Source organism: Mixophyes fleayi, chromosome 3 (genome assembly GCF_038048845.1).
Source record: "Mixophyes fleayi isolate aMixFle1 chromosome 3, aMixFle1.hap1, whole genome shotgun sequence".
NCBI lineage: Eukaryota > Metazoa > Chordata > Amphibia > Anura > Limnodynastidae > Mixophyes > Mixophyes fleayi.
In genome coordinates, this window is record NC_134404.1 from 347365876 (window position 1) to 347382716 (window position 16841).

The window sequence follows — 16841 nt, forward strand, 5'->3', positions numbered from 1 at the left end:
CCAGTGCTGCAGGCACTTGACTTTAATAGGAGTTTCTTTCTTCAAACTGATGCTTCTGGGGTCAGTTTAAACTCTGTGTTGTCACATGAGAAAGATTGAGTAGAGAATCCGATTTTATATTTAAGATGTAAGTTGCTCTCTAGAGACCAGAAATGCGCTACGGAGGAAGAAGGCCTCACTATCAAGTGGGCCATGGAAGCACTCTGATACTATCGGTTGGGAAGAGAATTTTCCTTTATAACAGACCATGCACCATTGCGATGGATGCGAAGCAATAGAGATGTGACTGCCAAAGTTACCCGTTATTTTTTTTTAGCATTGCAGCCCTTCAAATTCATGGTTGAGCATAGGCCAGAATTAATTTTTTGTTAATAAAGTATTTTTATTGAGATTTTTTGGTTACATCATATAAATAACATATCTAACATCCTATCTAACTAACACCTATCCCTACCTATGTCGATATAAACATTATACAGTGATATCTTGTGAACATTTATAAATTGCACTCCAGGTCAGACCTATTGAAGCTGCATAGGGCTGAGAGCTAACTACCCATCTGGTGACTCCCCAAACCCACCATATTATCTTGATGAGGGTGGATAACATAACTTGATTCATACCCGTGGTGCCGTATCTTATGGTATTTGTGCATGACTTTCCTACATTCATACATGAACCTCTCATGCCTCCATACTTAAGTAACTAGATTGATCCAGTGAGGCACACTAGATGGATCAGCCGCCATCCCCCCCCTAGGAAGGTAGTCCACCCCAGACACCAAGGGAACCAGAGTGTGTGAGGCCAAGACCATATCTATTCTCAACAGTGAGTGATCATCAGAATGCAGATGCAGATGCCTAGGAAAAATGTGCTGCTCGCACCAAAGTTGGGGACGGTAGAAAGAGGGATACGTGGCAAAGTGAGGGGTAGGCTGACATATTTTAAGAGTACTTATAATGGTTTGACAGAGTATATACAACAAAAGGTGGCAGATAGGGTTAAATTCTTGCAGAGTGAGACTCCTAGGTTGAACATACACAGGCGGAAGACAAGGTATTAGGACATAATTAGACTAAGGGGATTGTATTTAAACCTGTATTGTTCTATTGTGCAATGTGAACGATGTAGAGCTATTGGGCTGGGGGTCTATATCTAGCCAGAGCTGAGGTCGCCTGGTGTCATCCTGACAAGAGTGGGCTGTGGATTATTAGTTATGTGTATAATAAAAGCATCTTTATTCAATAAAGAAGGCATTGTGTCTGTGGTATCACAATATATATATATATATATATATAATGTAAGCGGCTGGAATGTGATAGCAATATAATGATGGCAGTAGGAGAAGTGATGGTGTGACATAACCCAGTATACCCCCCATAAATAAATAGAAGTGCCCCTACTATCAGCTCAAATGTTAATCGTTACCGTTGCTTTCTCAGAAGTGCTGGGAATGCTCATATAGAGCATTAGTAACATCACTGTGGGCTTCAGTCAGAGTTGGACATAAAACTCTGCTTTCTTATACCGTGTGTGCGATGTAAAACAAAGTGGAATTTGGAGCACAGCGGAAGTCACATCTGCAGACCCTTGCGCCTGCAGAGGGGCATGAGTTATGTAACTGTTATACTATGGATAAATAACCCAACATATTATATCTACAATATCTATTATACTATAACCCAGCACAAGTGGAATAGTTAGTAAATAGTCTACATTCTCTTTTTATTTCCATTGAAAAAATAAATCAACAAACGTTTTCTTAAATGTAGGCAAAAATAACACCCCCCCCCAAAGAATCAATAACTAAAATAAATTTACTAAACTCAAGTGAGATTTAAATTCAAACCTTAATTTAAAATTTAAAACCTGCTGTGTTTTTTTAAATGTGAAAATATTTATCTCTTATGAAAGTGCCCCTGTTATACCTACAGCAGCCAGTCCACCGCCTCACAGTCTATGATCTATGACGTGGCTGAATACTAACATGCTAATATAATCATGGCTGATGTATGATCAGCAATACTGCGGGCTGTGGGCGGGCTGTGGGCGGAGATCCCTGGCTGGCTCCTCCCCCACATGGTGCGCTGGATATGATAGGAGAAATAGCGCTGGAGGAGCCGGCTTGGGTCCCCTGTGTAGAAGGCCTGAGTGAACTAACAGTCATGTACATGCCAATAGCTATCACACGGGTTCCCCAAAAGATTCGTTAGTCCAATGTGGGAAGATGACCAAAGTGCTGCGCACTCTGCAAGTTCTTTAACACTCAACGTATGTATAAATAGCTTCATACAGAGATGAATGGTCAGTACTGTGATAGTACAATGATAATAGTTACAAGTATAAATATATTCACTCGAGAAATGACTTCACTGGTCCATCTCGCGTTCTCCACCAATTAACACAGCTCATCGTCCTCTCGCTGTACTTATCCAACATCAATGAAAACCACTCAGTCTTTTATCTCCATGTAACCAATGGTGGAAGTGATATATGGGATGGAGCTTCTTGGTGACCCACCAGTTATACGTCCGTGGCGCAGGTATATATACGGGCAGAGCACCTGTCAGCTGTTATTACTTCAGAACCAAAGCGCCAAATTAATTCAAAACTTTTTCCAATTTTTCTCTCTCCAAACCTATTGATTACGTGAGCCTCTGTTATATGAAATGATGTCAGGGCTGCCTTGTGATTTCCTATTACAAGGTTTGATCTGCGCAGATCCATGCGTAGCTCTATAAATGGAGCAACAGGTGTCCTAATGAAAGTATTGGGTGATAATAATGATTTCACGTCTGAGCTGGTCCAGTAAAGGCTCTGCTGCCACAGGACAATAAGGGATGTCTCCCACAATGCTCAGTCTCTGCCCCCTTTCTTGATGGGGGAGACGGAAAAAAAAAAAGGCACCGAGTGATGGAAGGAGAGGAAGGGGGGGGGGGGCAGCATGGCACAGTGTGATGATGGGGGGGCAGCATGGCACAGTGTGATGATGGGGGAGCAACATGGCACAGTGTGATGATGGGGGGGGCAGCATGGCACAGTGTGATGATGGGGGGGCAGCATGGCACAGTGTGATGATGGGGGGGCAGCATGGCACAGTGTGATGATGGGGGGGCAGCATGGCACAGTGTGATGATGGGGGAGCAACATGGCACAGTGTGATGATGGGGGGGCAGCATGGCACAGTGTGATGATGGGGGGGCAGCATGGCACAGTGTGATGATGGGGGAGCAACATGGCACAGTGTGATGATGGGGGAGCAACATGGCACAGTGTGATGATGGGGGAGCAACATGGCACAGTGTGATGATGGGAGGGCAGCATGGCACAGTGTGATGATGGGGGGGCAGCATGGCACAGTGTGATGATGGGGGGGCAGCATGGCACAGTGTGATGATGGGGGGGCAGCATGGCACAGTGTGATGATGGGGGGGCAGCATGGCACAGTGTGATGATGGGGGGGCAGCATGGAAAAGAGTGGTGAAGGGATGAAAAGCAGCATAGAGGCCGCAGTGTGATCTTAAGGGGGCACAGCGAGGTGATGTTGAAGGGGCACAGTAATGTGTGTGTAATGGCACAGGGGGCTTGTTGTAGTGTGTGTGTGTGACAGGGCCGTCTCTTCCATTGGGCACGATGGGCAGGTGCCCGGGGGCCCTGCCCATCGTGCCCATTATAACTATAAGGGGGGCCCCATAAAGTTGTTGAACCGGACCCTGAATTCCTCTTGGCAGCCCTGGCTGGAACACAACATTCTCCACCCTTATTCAGCGCCATCATGTCACGCTAACAAGTGTGTGCAGCCGCTGCAACATGTATCAACAGATCTGCGTGTTGTGCAGCACAGAGAAACGCCATTTCTGCCGCACATCTTCATCTGCACATCCGCGTGATCCATCGTCTCGGCTCCCCCAGCACAAATGCCGTTTTACAAACGGTGTTAATAGTCTAAAATAAACAATTTCCCTCCAGATGTTGCACATTTTAAACAGATATTTTACTATGAAATACAAAATGTAGCAAATAATTACAGAGAGGAATATATAGAAATCTGCACAAATATATAACACTTCCAACTGTAAACTATAATCCAGTAACCCGGACAGGAATTAGTGAATTATTCATACAATAATAATAACGCAGAACGCGCCGCCTGCCAATGGCGACAGGTCACATTCTGCTCTTGGCACTGAAGAGGTTAATATCGGGATTACTGCAGCAATAGTTCCTGGCACCTTAATGAGCGAGAGGAAAATCTTCGCCCCGTCCAGGTAGATTAACAGATAAAGTTTGTGGTCAGTGCTGTAATAAGTTCCACACTTTGGGGCCCTCAGGCTGATGGGGCCCGCAGCAGGCACAGTAGGAGGGAGGGATAAAGCTGATGTAATGGTGCTGTGTTATATTCAGGGCCGGGTGTGATGTGCTGTAATACTGAGCTCTCCATTAGGATGAATATACACGAGGTAGTGCTGCCCTCCAGCTATAATCAGACCAGAATCCTCAGCAGGAAGGACAGACCTGCTCCAAGCGCCAGCCCCAGCGACAGGAAGAACGCCATGATAGCGCCGCCGGTCTCAGCCTCATGTACATTCACCTTTCTGTGGGGACACGAGAGATGTCAGAGGAGAGAGTACAGGACCCCTCTAATAAACAGCAGGTTGTAATATACAGTAAATGCTGATATAGGGAGAGAAGGAAAGAGGGATATAGAGGGTCAGGCACGAACATGATGGAAGACAGAAGGAATTGATAAATTATTACCTTAATAAATGTCCTTTACATACCCAATATGATACACATTGTGTACACAGTATAATATGTCCTTTAGGGTAAAACACATCTAGATACAGAGGGTGTTATATAATGCACCTGCTTCTATTTTCTTCTACTTATATCCCCTTTGATTAATGCTGACTGATAAAATAAACATATACATGCATGAAGGAGACTGATAAAGAGATCTAACACTAGGGGGCAGCACTAGTGACAGGACAGCATGAAGGAGACTGATAAAGAGATCTAACACTAGGGGGCAGCACTAGTGACAGTACAGCATGAAAGAGGATGACACGGATATCTAACACTAGGGGGCAGCACTAGTGACAGGACAGCATGAAGGAGACTGATAAAGAGATCTAACACTAGGGGGCAGCACTAGTGACAGTACAGCATGAAAGAGGATGACATGGATATCTAACACAAGGGGGCAGCACTAGTGACAGAACAGCATGAAAGAGAGTGATACAGAGATCTAACACTAGGGGGCAGCACTAGTGACAGAACAGCATGAAAGAGAGTGATACAGAGATCTAACACTAGGGGGCAGCACTACTGACAGGAAAGCATGAACATGAGTGACACAGAGATCTAACACAAGTGGCAGCACTACTGACAGGAAACCATGAAGGAGACTGATACAGAGATCTAACACTAGGGGGCAGCACTACTGACAGGACAGCATGAAGGAGACTGATACAGAGATCTAACACTAGGGGGTAGCACTACTGACAGGACAGCATGAAGGAGATTGATACAGAGATCTAACACAAGGGGGCAGCACTACTGACAGCACAGCATCATGCAGACTGATAAAGAGTTCTAACACTAGGGGGCAGCACTAGTGACAGAACAGCATAAAGGAGACGGATACAGAGATCTAACACTAGGGGGCAGCACTAGTGACAGAACAGCATGAAAGAGATTGACAGAGAGATCTAACACTAGGGGGCAGCACTACTGACAGCACAGCATGAAGGAGACTGATACAGAGATCTAACACTAGGGGGCAGCACTACTGACAGCACAGCATGAAGGAGACTGATACAGAGATCTAACACTAGGGGGCAGCACTACTGACAGGACAGCATGAAGGAGACTGATACAGAGATCTAACACTAGGGGGCAGCACTAGTGACAGGACAGCATGAAGGAGACTGATACAGAGATCTAACACTAGGGGGCAGCACTACTGACAGGACAGCATAAAGGAGACAGATACAGAGATCTAACACTAGGGGGCAGCACTAGTGACAGAACAGCATGAAAGAGATTGACAGAGAGATCTAACACTAGGGGCCAGCACTAGTGACAGAACAGCATGAAAGAGACTGATACAGAGATCTAACACTAGGGGGCAGCACTAGTGACAGAACAGCATGAAGGAGACTGATACAGAGATCTAACACTAGAGAGCAGCACTACTGACAGCACAGCATGAAGGAGACTGATACAGAGATCTAACACTAGGGGGCGGCATTAGTGACAGAACAGCATGAAGGAGACTGATACAGAGATCTAACACTAGGGGGCAGCATTAGTGACAGAACAGCATGAAGGAGACTGAGATCTAACACTAGGGGGCAGCACTACTGACAGGACAGCATGAAATTGAATGATACAGAGATCTAACACAAGGGGCAGCACTACTGACAGGACAGCATGAAGGAGACTGGTACAGAGATCTAACACTAGGGGGGAGCACTACTGACAGCACAGCATGAAGAAGACTGATACAGAGATCTAACACTAGGGGGCAGCACTAGTGACAGGACAGCATGAAAGAGTGATACAGAGATCTAACACTAGGGGGCAGCACTACTGACAGCACAGCATGAAAGAGTGATACAGAGATCTAACACTAGGGGGCAGCACTAGTGACGGGACAGCATGAAGGAGACTGATACAGAGATCTAACACTAGGGGGCAGCACTACTGACAGTACAGCATGAAGGAGACTAATACAGATATCTAACACAATGGGGCAGCACTACTAACAGCATAGCATGAAGAAGACTGATACAGAGATCTAACACTAGGGGGCAGCACTAGTGTCAGGACAGCATGAAAGAGCGTGATACAGAGATCTAACACTAGGGGGCAGCACTAATGACAGAACAGCATGAAGGAGACTGATACAGAGATCTAACACTAGGGGGAGGCACTGGTGACAGGACAGCATGAAGGAGACTGATACAGAGATCTAACACTAGGGGGCAGCACTACTGACAGTACAGCATGAAGGAGACTGATACAGAGATTTAACACAATGGGGCTGCATTAGTGACAGAACAGCATGAAGGAGACTGATACAGATATCTAACACTAGGGGGCAGCATTAGTGACAGAACAGCATGAAGGAGACTGAGATCTAACACTAGGGGGCAGCACTACTGACAGGACAGCATGAAATTGAATGATACAGAGATCTAACACAAGGGGCAGCACTACTGACAGGACAGCATGAAGGAGACTGATACAGAGATCTAACACTAGGGGGGAGCACTACTGACAGCACAGCATGAAGAAGACTGATACAGAGATCTAACACTAGGGGGCAGCACTAGTGACAGGACAGCATGAAGGAGACTGATACAGAGATCTAACACTAGGGGGCAGCACTACTAACAGCATAGCATGAAGAAGACTGATACAGAGATCTAACACTAGGGGGCAGCACTACTGACAGGACAGCATGAAAGAGATTGACAGAGAGATCTAACACTAGGGGGCAGCACTAGTGACAGGACAGCATGAAAGAGACTGATACAGAGATCTAACACTAGGGGGCAGCACTAGTGACAGAACAGCATGAAAGAGACTGATACAGAGATCTAACACTAGGGGGCAGCACTAGTGACAGAACAGCATGAAAGAGACTGATACAGAGATCTAACACTAGGGGGCAGCACTACTGACAGGACAGCATAAAGGAGAAGGATACAGAGATCTAACACTAGGGGGCAGCACTAGTGACAGAACAGCATGAAAGAGATTGACAGAGAGATCTAACACTAGGGGGCCGCACTAGTGACAGAACAGCATGAAAGAGACTGATACAGAGATCTAACACTAGGGGGCAGCACTAGTGACAGAACAGCATGAAGGAGACTGATATAGAGATATAACACTAGAGAGCAGCACTACTGACAGCACAGCATGAAGGAGACTGATACAGAGATCTAACACTAGGGGGCAGCATTAGTGACAGAACAGCATGAAGGAGACTGAGATCTAACACTAGGGGGCAGCACTACTGACAGGACAGCATGAAATTGAATGATACAGAGATCTAACACTAGGGGGGAGCACTACTGACAGCACAGCATGAAGAAGACTGATACAGAGATCTAACACTAGGGAGCAGCACTACTGACAGCACAGCATGAAGGAGACTGATACAGAGATCTAACACTAGAGAGCAGCACTACTGACAGAACAGCATGAAGGAGACTGATACAGAGATCTAACACTAGGGGGCAGCATTAGTGACAGAACAGCATGAAGAAGACTGATACAGAGATCTAACACTAGGGGGCAGCACTAGTGACAGGACAGCATGAAAGAGTGATACAGAGATCTAACACTAGGGGGCAGCACTACTGACAGCACAGCATGAAAGAGTGATACAGAGATCTAACACTAGGGGGCAGCACTAGTGACAGGACAGCATGAAGGAGACTGATACAGAGATCTAACACTAGGGGGCAGCACTACTGACAGTACAGCATGAAGGAGATTGATACAGATATCTAACACAATGGGGCAGCACTACTAACAGCATAGCATGAAGAAGACTGATACAGAGATCTAACACTAGGGGGCAGCACTAGTGTCAGGACAGCATGAAAGAGAGTGATACAGAGATCTAACACTAGGGGGCAGCACTACTGACAGCACAGCATGAAGGAGACTGATACAGAGATCTAACACTAGGGGGCAGCACTACTGACAGGACAGCATGAAGGAGACTGATACAGAGATCTAACACTAGGGGGCAGCACTAGTGACAGGACAGCATGAAGGAGACTGATACAGAGATCTAACACAAGGGGGCAGCACTAGTGACAGAACAGCATGAAAGAGAGTGATACAGAGATCTAACACTAGGGGGCAGCACTAGTGACAGAACAGCATGAAAGAGAGTGATACAGAGATCTAACACTAGGGGGCAGCACTACTGACAGGAAAGCATGAACATGAGTGACACAGAGATCTAACACAAGTGGCAGCACTACTGACAGGAAACCATGAAGGAGACTGATACAGAGATCTAACACTAGGGGGCAGCACTACTGACAGGACAGCATGAAGGAGACTGATACAGAGATCTAACACTAGGGGGTAGCACTACTGACAGGACAGCATGAAGGAGATTGATACAGAGATCTAACACAAGGGGGCAGCACTACTGACAGCACAGCATCATGCAGACTGATAAAGAGTTCTAACACTAGGGGGCAGCACTAGTGACAGAACAGCATAAAGGAGACGGATACAGAGATCTAACACTAGGGGGCAGCACTAGTGACAGAACAGCATGAAAGAGATTGACAGAGAGATCTAACACTAGGGGGCAGCACTACTGACAGCACAGCATGAAGGAGACTGATACAGAGATCTAACACTAGGGGGCAGCACTACTGACAGCACAGCATGAAGGAGACTGATACAGAGATCTAACACTAGGGGGCAGCACTACTGACAGGACAGCATGAAGGAGACTGATACAGAGATCTAACACTAGGGGGCAGCACTAGTGACAGGACAGCATGAAGGAGACTGATACAGAGATCTAACACTAGGGGGCAGCACTACTGACAGGACAGCATAAAGGAGACAGATACAGAGATCTAACACTAGGGGGCAGCACTAGTGACAGAACAGCATGAAAGAGATTGACAGAGAGATCTAACACTAGGGGCCAGCACTAGTGACAGAACAGCATGAAAGAGACTGATACAGAGATCTAACACTAGGGGGCAGCACTAGTGACAGAACAGCATGAAGGAGACTGATACAGAGATCTAACACTAGAGAGCAGCACTACTGACAGCACAGCATGAAGGAGACTGATACAGAGATCTAACACTAGGGGGCGGCATTAGTGACAGAACAGCATGAAGGAGACTGATACAGAGATCTAACACTAGGGGGCAGCATTAGTGACAGAACAGCATGAAGGAGACTGAGATCTAACACTAGGGGGCAGCACTACTGACAGGACAGCATGAAATTGAATGATACAGAGATCTAACACAAGGGGCAGCACTACTGACAGGACAGCATGAAGGAGACTGGTACAGAGATCTAACACTAGGGGGGAGCACTACTGACAGCACAGCATGAAGAAGACTGATACAGAGATCTAACACTAGGGGGCAGCACTAGTGACAGGACAGCATGAAAGAGTGATACAGAGATCTAACACTAGGGGGCAGCACTACTGACAGCACAGCATGAAAGAGTGATACAGAGATCTAACACTAGGGGGCAGCACTAGTGACAGGACAGCATGAAGGAGACTGATACAGAGATCTAACACTAGGGGGCAGCACTACTGACAGTACAGCATGAAGGAGACTAATACAGATATCTAACACAATGGGGCAGCACTACTAACAGCATAGCATGAAGAAGACTGATACAGAGATCTAACACTAGGGGGCAGCACTAGTGTCAGGACAGCATGAAAGAGCGTGATACAGAGATCTAACACTAGGGGGCAGCACTAATGACAGAACAGCATGAAGGAGACTGATACAGAGATCTAACACTAGGGGGAGGCACTGGTGACAGGACAGCATGAAGGAGACTGATACAGAGATCTAACACTAGGGGGCAGCACTACTGACAGTACAGCATGAAGGAGACTGATACAGAGATTTAACACAATGGGGCTGCATTAGTGACAGAACAGCATGAAGGAGACTGATACAGATATCTAACACTAGGGGGCAGCATTAGTGACAGAACAGCATGAAGGAGACTGAGATCTAACACTAGGGGGCAGCACTACTGACAGGACAGCATGAAATTGAATGATACAGAGATCTAACACAAGGGGCAGCACTACTGACAGGACAGCATGAAGGAGACTGATACAGAGATCTAACACTAGGGGGCAGCACTAGTGACAGGACAGCATGAAGGAGACTGATACAGAGATCTAACACTAGGGGGCAGCACTACTAACAGCATAGCATGAAGAAGACTGATACAGAGATCTAACACTAGGGGGCAGCACTACTGACAGGACAGCATGAAAGAGATTGACAGAGAGATCTAACACTAGGGGGCAGCACTAGTGACAGGACAGCATGAAAGAGACTGATACAGAGATCTAACACTAGGGGGCAGCACTAGTGACAGAACAGCATGAAAGAGACTGATACAGAGATCTAACACTAGGGGGCAGCACTAGTGACAGAACAGCATGAAAGAGACTGATACAGAGATCTAACACTAGGGGGCAGCACTACTGACAGGACAGCATAAAGGAGAAGGATACAGAGATCTAACACTAGGGGGCAGCACTAGTGACAGAACAGCATGAAAGAGATTGACAGAGAGATCTAACACTAGGGGGCCGCACTAGTGACAGAACAGCATGAAAGAGACTGATACAGAGATCTAACACTAGGGGGCAGCACTAGTGACAGAACAGCATGAAGGAGACTGATATAGAGATATAACACTAGAGAGCAGCACTACTGACAGCACAGCATGAAGGAGACTGATACAGAGATCTAACACTAGGGGGCAGCATTAGTGACAGAACAGCATGAAGGAGACTGAGATCTAACACTAGGGGGCAGCACTACTGACAGGACAGCATGAAATTGAATGATACAGAGATCTAACACAAGGGGCAGCACTACTGACAGGACAGCATGAAGGAGACTGATACAGAGATCTAACACTAGGGGGGAGCACTACTGACAGCACAGCATGAAGAAGACTGATACAGAGATCTAACACTAGGGAGCAGCACTACTGACAGCACAGCATGAAGGAGACTGATACAGAGATCTAACACTAGAGAGCAGCACTACTGACAGAACAGCATGAAGGAGACTGATACAGAGATCTAACACTAGGGGGCAGCATTAGTGACAGAACAGCATGAAGAAGACTGATACAGAGATCTAACACTAGGGGGCAGCACTAGTGACAGGACAGCATGAAAGAGTGATACAGAGATCTAACACTAGGGGGCAGCACTACTGACAGCACAGCATGAAAGAGTGATACAGAGATCTAACACTAGGGGGCAGCACTAGTGACAGAACAGCATGAAAGAGACTGATACAGAGATCTAACACTAGGGGGCAGCACTACTGACAGGACAGCATAAAGGAGAAGGATACAGAGATCTAACACTGGGGGGCAGCACTAGTGACAGAACAGCATGAAAGAGATTGACAGAGAGATCTAACACTAGGGGGCAGCACTAGTGACAGAACAGCATGAAAGACTGATACAGAGATCTAACACTAGGGGGCAGCACTACTGACAGGACAGCATAAAGGAGAAGGATACAGAGATCTAACACTAGGGGGCAGCACTAGTGACAGAACAGCATGAAAGAGATTGACAGAGAGATCTAACACTAGGGGGCAGCACTAGTGACAGAACAGCATGAAAGAGACTGATACAGAGATCTAACACTAGAGAGCAGCACTACTGACAGCACAGCATGAAGGAGACTGATACAGAGATCTAACACTAGGGGGCAGCATTAGTGACAGAACAGCATGAAGGAGACTGAGATCTAACACTAGGGGGCAGCACTACTGACAGGACAGCATGAAATTGAATGATACAGAGATCTAACACAAGGGGCAGCACTACTGACAGGACAGCATGAAGGAGACTGATACAGAGATCTAACACTAGGGGGGAGCACTACTGACAGCACAGCATGAAGAAGACTGATACAGAGATCTAACACTAGGGAGCAGCACTACTGACAGCACAGCATGAAGGAGACTGATACAGAGATCTAACACTAGAGAGCAGCACTACTGACAGAACAGCATGAAGGAGACTGATACAGAGATCTAACACTAGGGGGCAGCATTAGTGACAGAACAGCATGAAGGAGACTGAGATCTAACACTAGGGGGCAGCACTACTGACAGGACAGCATGAAATTGAATGATACAGAGATCTAACACAAGGGGCAGCACTACTGACAGGACAGCATGAAGGAGACTGATACAGAGATCTAACACTAGGGGGGAGCACTACTGACAGCACAGCATGAAGAAGACTGATACAGAGATCTAACACTAGGGGGCAGCACTAGTGACAGGACAGCATGAAAGAGTGATACAGAGATCTAACACTAGGGGGCAGCACTTGTGACAGGACAGCATGAAGGAGACTGATACAGAGATCTAACACTAGGGGGCAGCACTACTGACAGTACAGCATGAAGGAGACTGATACAGATATCTAACACAATGGGGCAGCACTAGTGACAGAACAGCATGAAAGAGTTTGACAGAGAGATCTAACACTAGGGGGCAGCACTAGTGACAGAACAGCATGAAAGAGACTGATACAGAGATCTAACACTAGGGGGCAGCACTAGTGACAGAACAGCATGAAGGAGACTTATACAGAGATCTAACACTAGGGAGCAGCACTACTGACAGCACAGCATGAAGGAGACTGATACAGAGATCTAACACTAGGGGGCAGCACTAGTGACAGAACAGCATGAAAGAGACTGATACAGAGATCTAACACTAGGGGGCAGCACTAGTGACAGAACAGCATGAAAGAGACTGATACAGAGATCTAACACTAGGGGGCAGCACTAGTGACAGAACAGCATGAAGGAGACTTATACAGAGATCTAACACTAGGGAGCAGCACTACTGACAGCACAGCATGAAGGAGACTGATACAGAGATCTAACACTAGGGGGCAGCACTAGTGACAGAACAGCATGAAAGAGACTGATACAGAGATCTAACACTAGGGGGCAGCATTAGTGACAGAACAGCATGAAGGAGACTGAGATCTAACACTAGGGGGCAGCACTACTGACAGGACAGCATGAAATTGAATGATACAGAGATCTAACACAAGGGGCAGCACTACTGACAGGACAGCATGAAGGAGACTGATACAGAGATCTAACACTAGGGGGGAGCACTACTGACAGCACAGCATGAAGAAGACTGATACAGAGATCTAACACTGGGGGGCAGCACTAGTGACAGGACAGCATGAAAGAGTGATACAGAGATCTAACACTAGGGGGCAGCACTAGTGACAGGACAGCATGAAGGAGACGGATACAGAGATCTAACACTAGGGGGCAGCACTACTGACAGTACAGCATGAAGAAGACTGATACAGATATCTAACACAATGGGGCAGCACTACTAACAGCATAGCATGAAGAAGACTGATACAGAGATCTAACACTAGGGGGCAGCACTACTGACAGGACAGCATGAAAGAGATTGACAGAGAGATCTAACACTAGGGGGCAGCACTAGTGACAGGACAGCATGAAAGAGTGATACAGAGATCTAACACTAGGGGGAGGCACTGGTGACTGAACAGCATGAAGGACACTGATACAGAGATCTAACACTAGGGGGCAGCACTAGTGACAGAACAGCATGAAAGAGACTGATACAGAGATCTAACACTAGGGGGCAGCACTAGTGACAGAACAGCATGAAAGAGACTGATATAGAGATCTAACACTAGGGGGCAGCACTAGTGACAGAACAGCATGAAGGAGACGGATACAGAGATCTAACACTAGGGGGCAGCACTACTAACAGCATAGCATGAAGAAGACTGATACAGAGATCTAACACTAGGGGGCAGCACTAGTGACAGAACAGCATGAAAGAGAGTGATACAGAGATCTAACACTAGGGGGCAGCACTAGTGACAGAACAGCATGAAAGAGACTGATACAGAGATCTAACACTAGGGGGCAGCACTAGTGAAAGCACAGCATGAAAGAGTGATACAGAGATCTAACACTAGGGGGCAGCACTACTGACAGTACAGCATGAAGAAGACTGATACAGAGATCTAACACTAGGGGGCAGCACTACTGACAGGACAGCATGAAAGAGATTGACAGAGAGATCTAACACTAGGGGGCAGCACTAGTGACAGAACAGCATGAAAGAGACTGATACAGAGATCTAACACTAGGGGGCAGCACTAGTGACAGAACAGCATGAAAGAGACTGATACAGAGATCTAACACTAGGGGGCAGCACTAGTGACAGAACAGCATGAAGGAGACTGATACAGAGATCTAACACTAGGGGGCAGCACTACTAACAGCATAGCATGAAGAAGACTGATACAGAGATCTAACACTAGGGGGCAGCACTACTAACAGCATAGCATGAAGAAGACTGATACAGAGATCTAACACTAGGGGGCAGCACTAGTGACAGAACAGCGTGAAAGAGAGTGATACAGAGATCTAACACTAGGGGGCAGCACTAGTGACAGAACAGCATGAAGGAGGATGATACAGAGATCTAACACAAGGGGGCAGCACTAGTGACAGGACAGCATTAAGGAGACTGATAAATAGACCTAACACTAGGTGGCAGCACTAGTGACAGGACAGCATGAAGGAGACTGATACAGAGATCTAACACTAGGTGGCAGCACTAGTGACAGGACAGCATGAAGGAGACTGATACAGAGATCTAACACTAGGGGGCGGTAGTGGTACCACAGGCTGGTAGGGTACTTACTTGGGGCCAAAGCACATGCAGAGACTGGCCAGGTAGCCGTTGGATAGCGCGAACACAATCATGATGCAAATATACCAGGCATCGTGTGCAAGTAGAACAGGGAGGTATTGTCGGGGCATCACGTTACAGAGCATGAAGAGGGGCAGAAAGACCACTCGAGCCACCACCATGATCGGCAACAGCTTACTGTCCTTCCCAGGCTGTAGGAGACACCAGTACAACAGTCATTATATGGAGACATATAAACTACACGCATGTCAGGTACATACACATACACTACACGCATGTCAGGTACATAGACATACACTACACGCATGTCAGGTACATAGACATACACTACACCCATGTCAGGTACATAGACATAAACTACACGCATGTCAGGTACATAGACATACACTACACGCATGTCAGGTACATAGACATACACTACACGCATGTCAGGTACATAGACATACACTACACGCATGTCAGGTACATAGACATACACTACACGCATGTCAGGTACATAGACATACACTACACGCATGTCAGGTACATAGACATACACTACACGCATGTCAGGTACATAGACATACACTACACGCATGTCAGGTACATAGACATACACTACACGCATGTCAGGTACATAGACATAAACTACACGCATGTCAGGTACATAGACATATACTACACGCATGTCAGGTACATAGACATACACTACACGCATGTCAGGTACATAGACATATACTACACGCATGTCAGGTACATAGACATACACTACACGCATGTCAGGTACATAGACATACACTACACGCATGTCAGGTACATAGACATATACTACACACATGTCAGGTACATAGACATACACTACACACATGTCAGGTACATAGACATACACTACACGCATGTCAGGTACATAGACATACACTACACGCATGTCAGGTACATAGACATACACTACACGAATGTCAGGTACATAGACATATACTACACACATGTCAGGTACATAGACATACACTACACGCATGTCAGGTACATAGACATACACTACACGCATGTCAGGTACATAGACATATACTACACGCATGTCAGGTACATAGACATAAACTACACACATGTCAGGTACATAGACATATACTACACGCATGTCAGGTACATAGACATACACTACACGCATGTCAGGTACATAGACATACACTACACACATGTCAGGTACATAGACATACACTACACACATGTCAGGTACATAGACATACACTACACGCATGTCAGGTACATAGACATACACTACACGCATGTCAGGTACATAGACATACACTACACGCATGTCAG

General features: G+C 46.4%; 1 protein-coding gene across 1 annotated transcript in view; it reads right to left on the reverse strand.

Annotated features, from left to right (window-relative positions):
- Nucleotides 1-3972: 3972 nt before the first annotated feature.
- The window catches only part of SLC29A1 (solute carrier family 29 member 1 (Augustine blood group)), a 61282-nt gene continuing 48413 nt past the window's right edge, over nt 3973-16841 (reverse strand). The window contains exons 12-13 of the mRNA XM_075204488.1: nt 15531-15730; nt 3973-4595 (exon numbers count right to left, since the gene is read on the reverse strand). Of these exons, the coding sequence (XP_075060589.1) occupies nt 4484-4595; nt 15531-15730 (312 nt within the window). The 3' untranslated portion in view covers nt 3973-4483. The remainder of the gene's footprint in view (nt 4596-15530; nt 15731-16841) is intronic.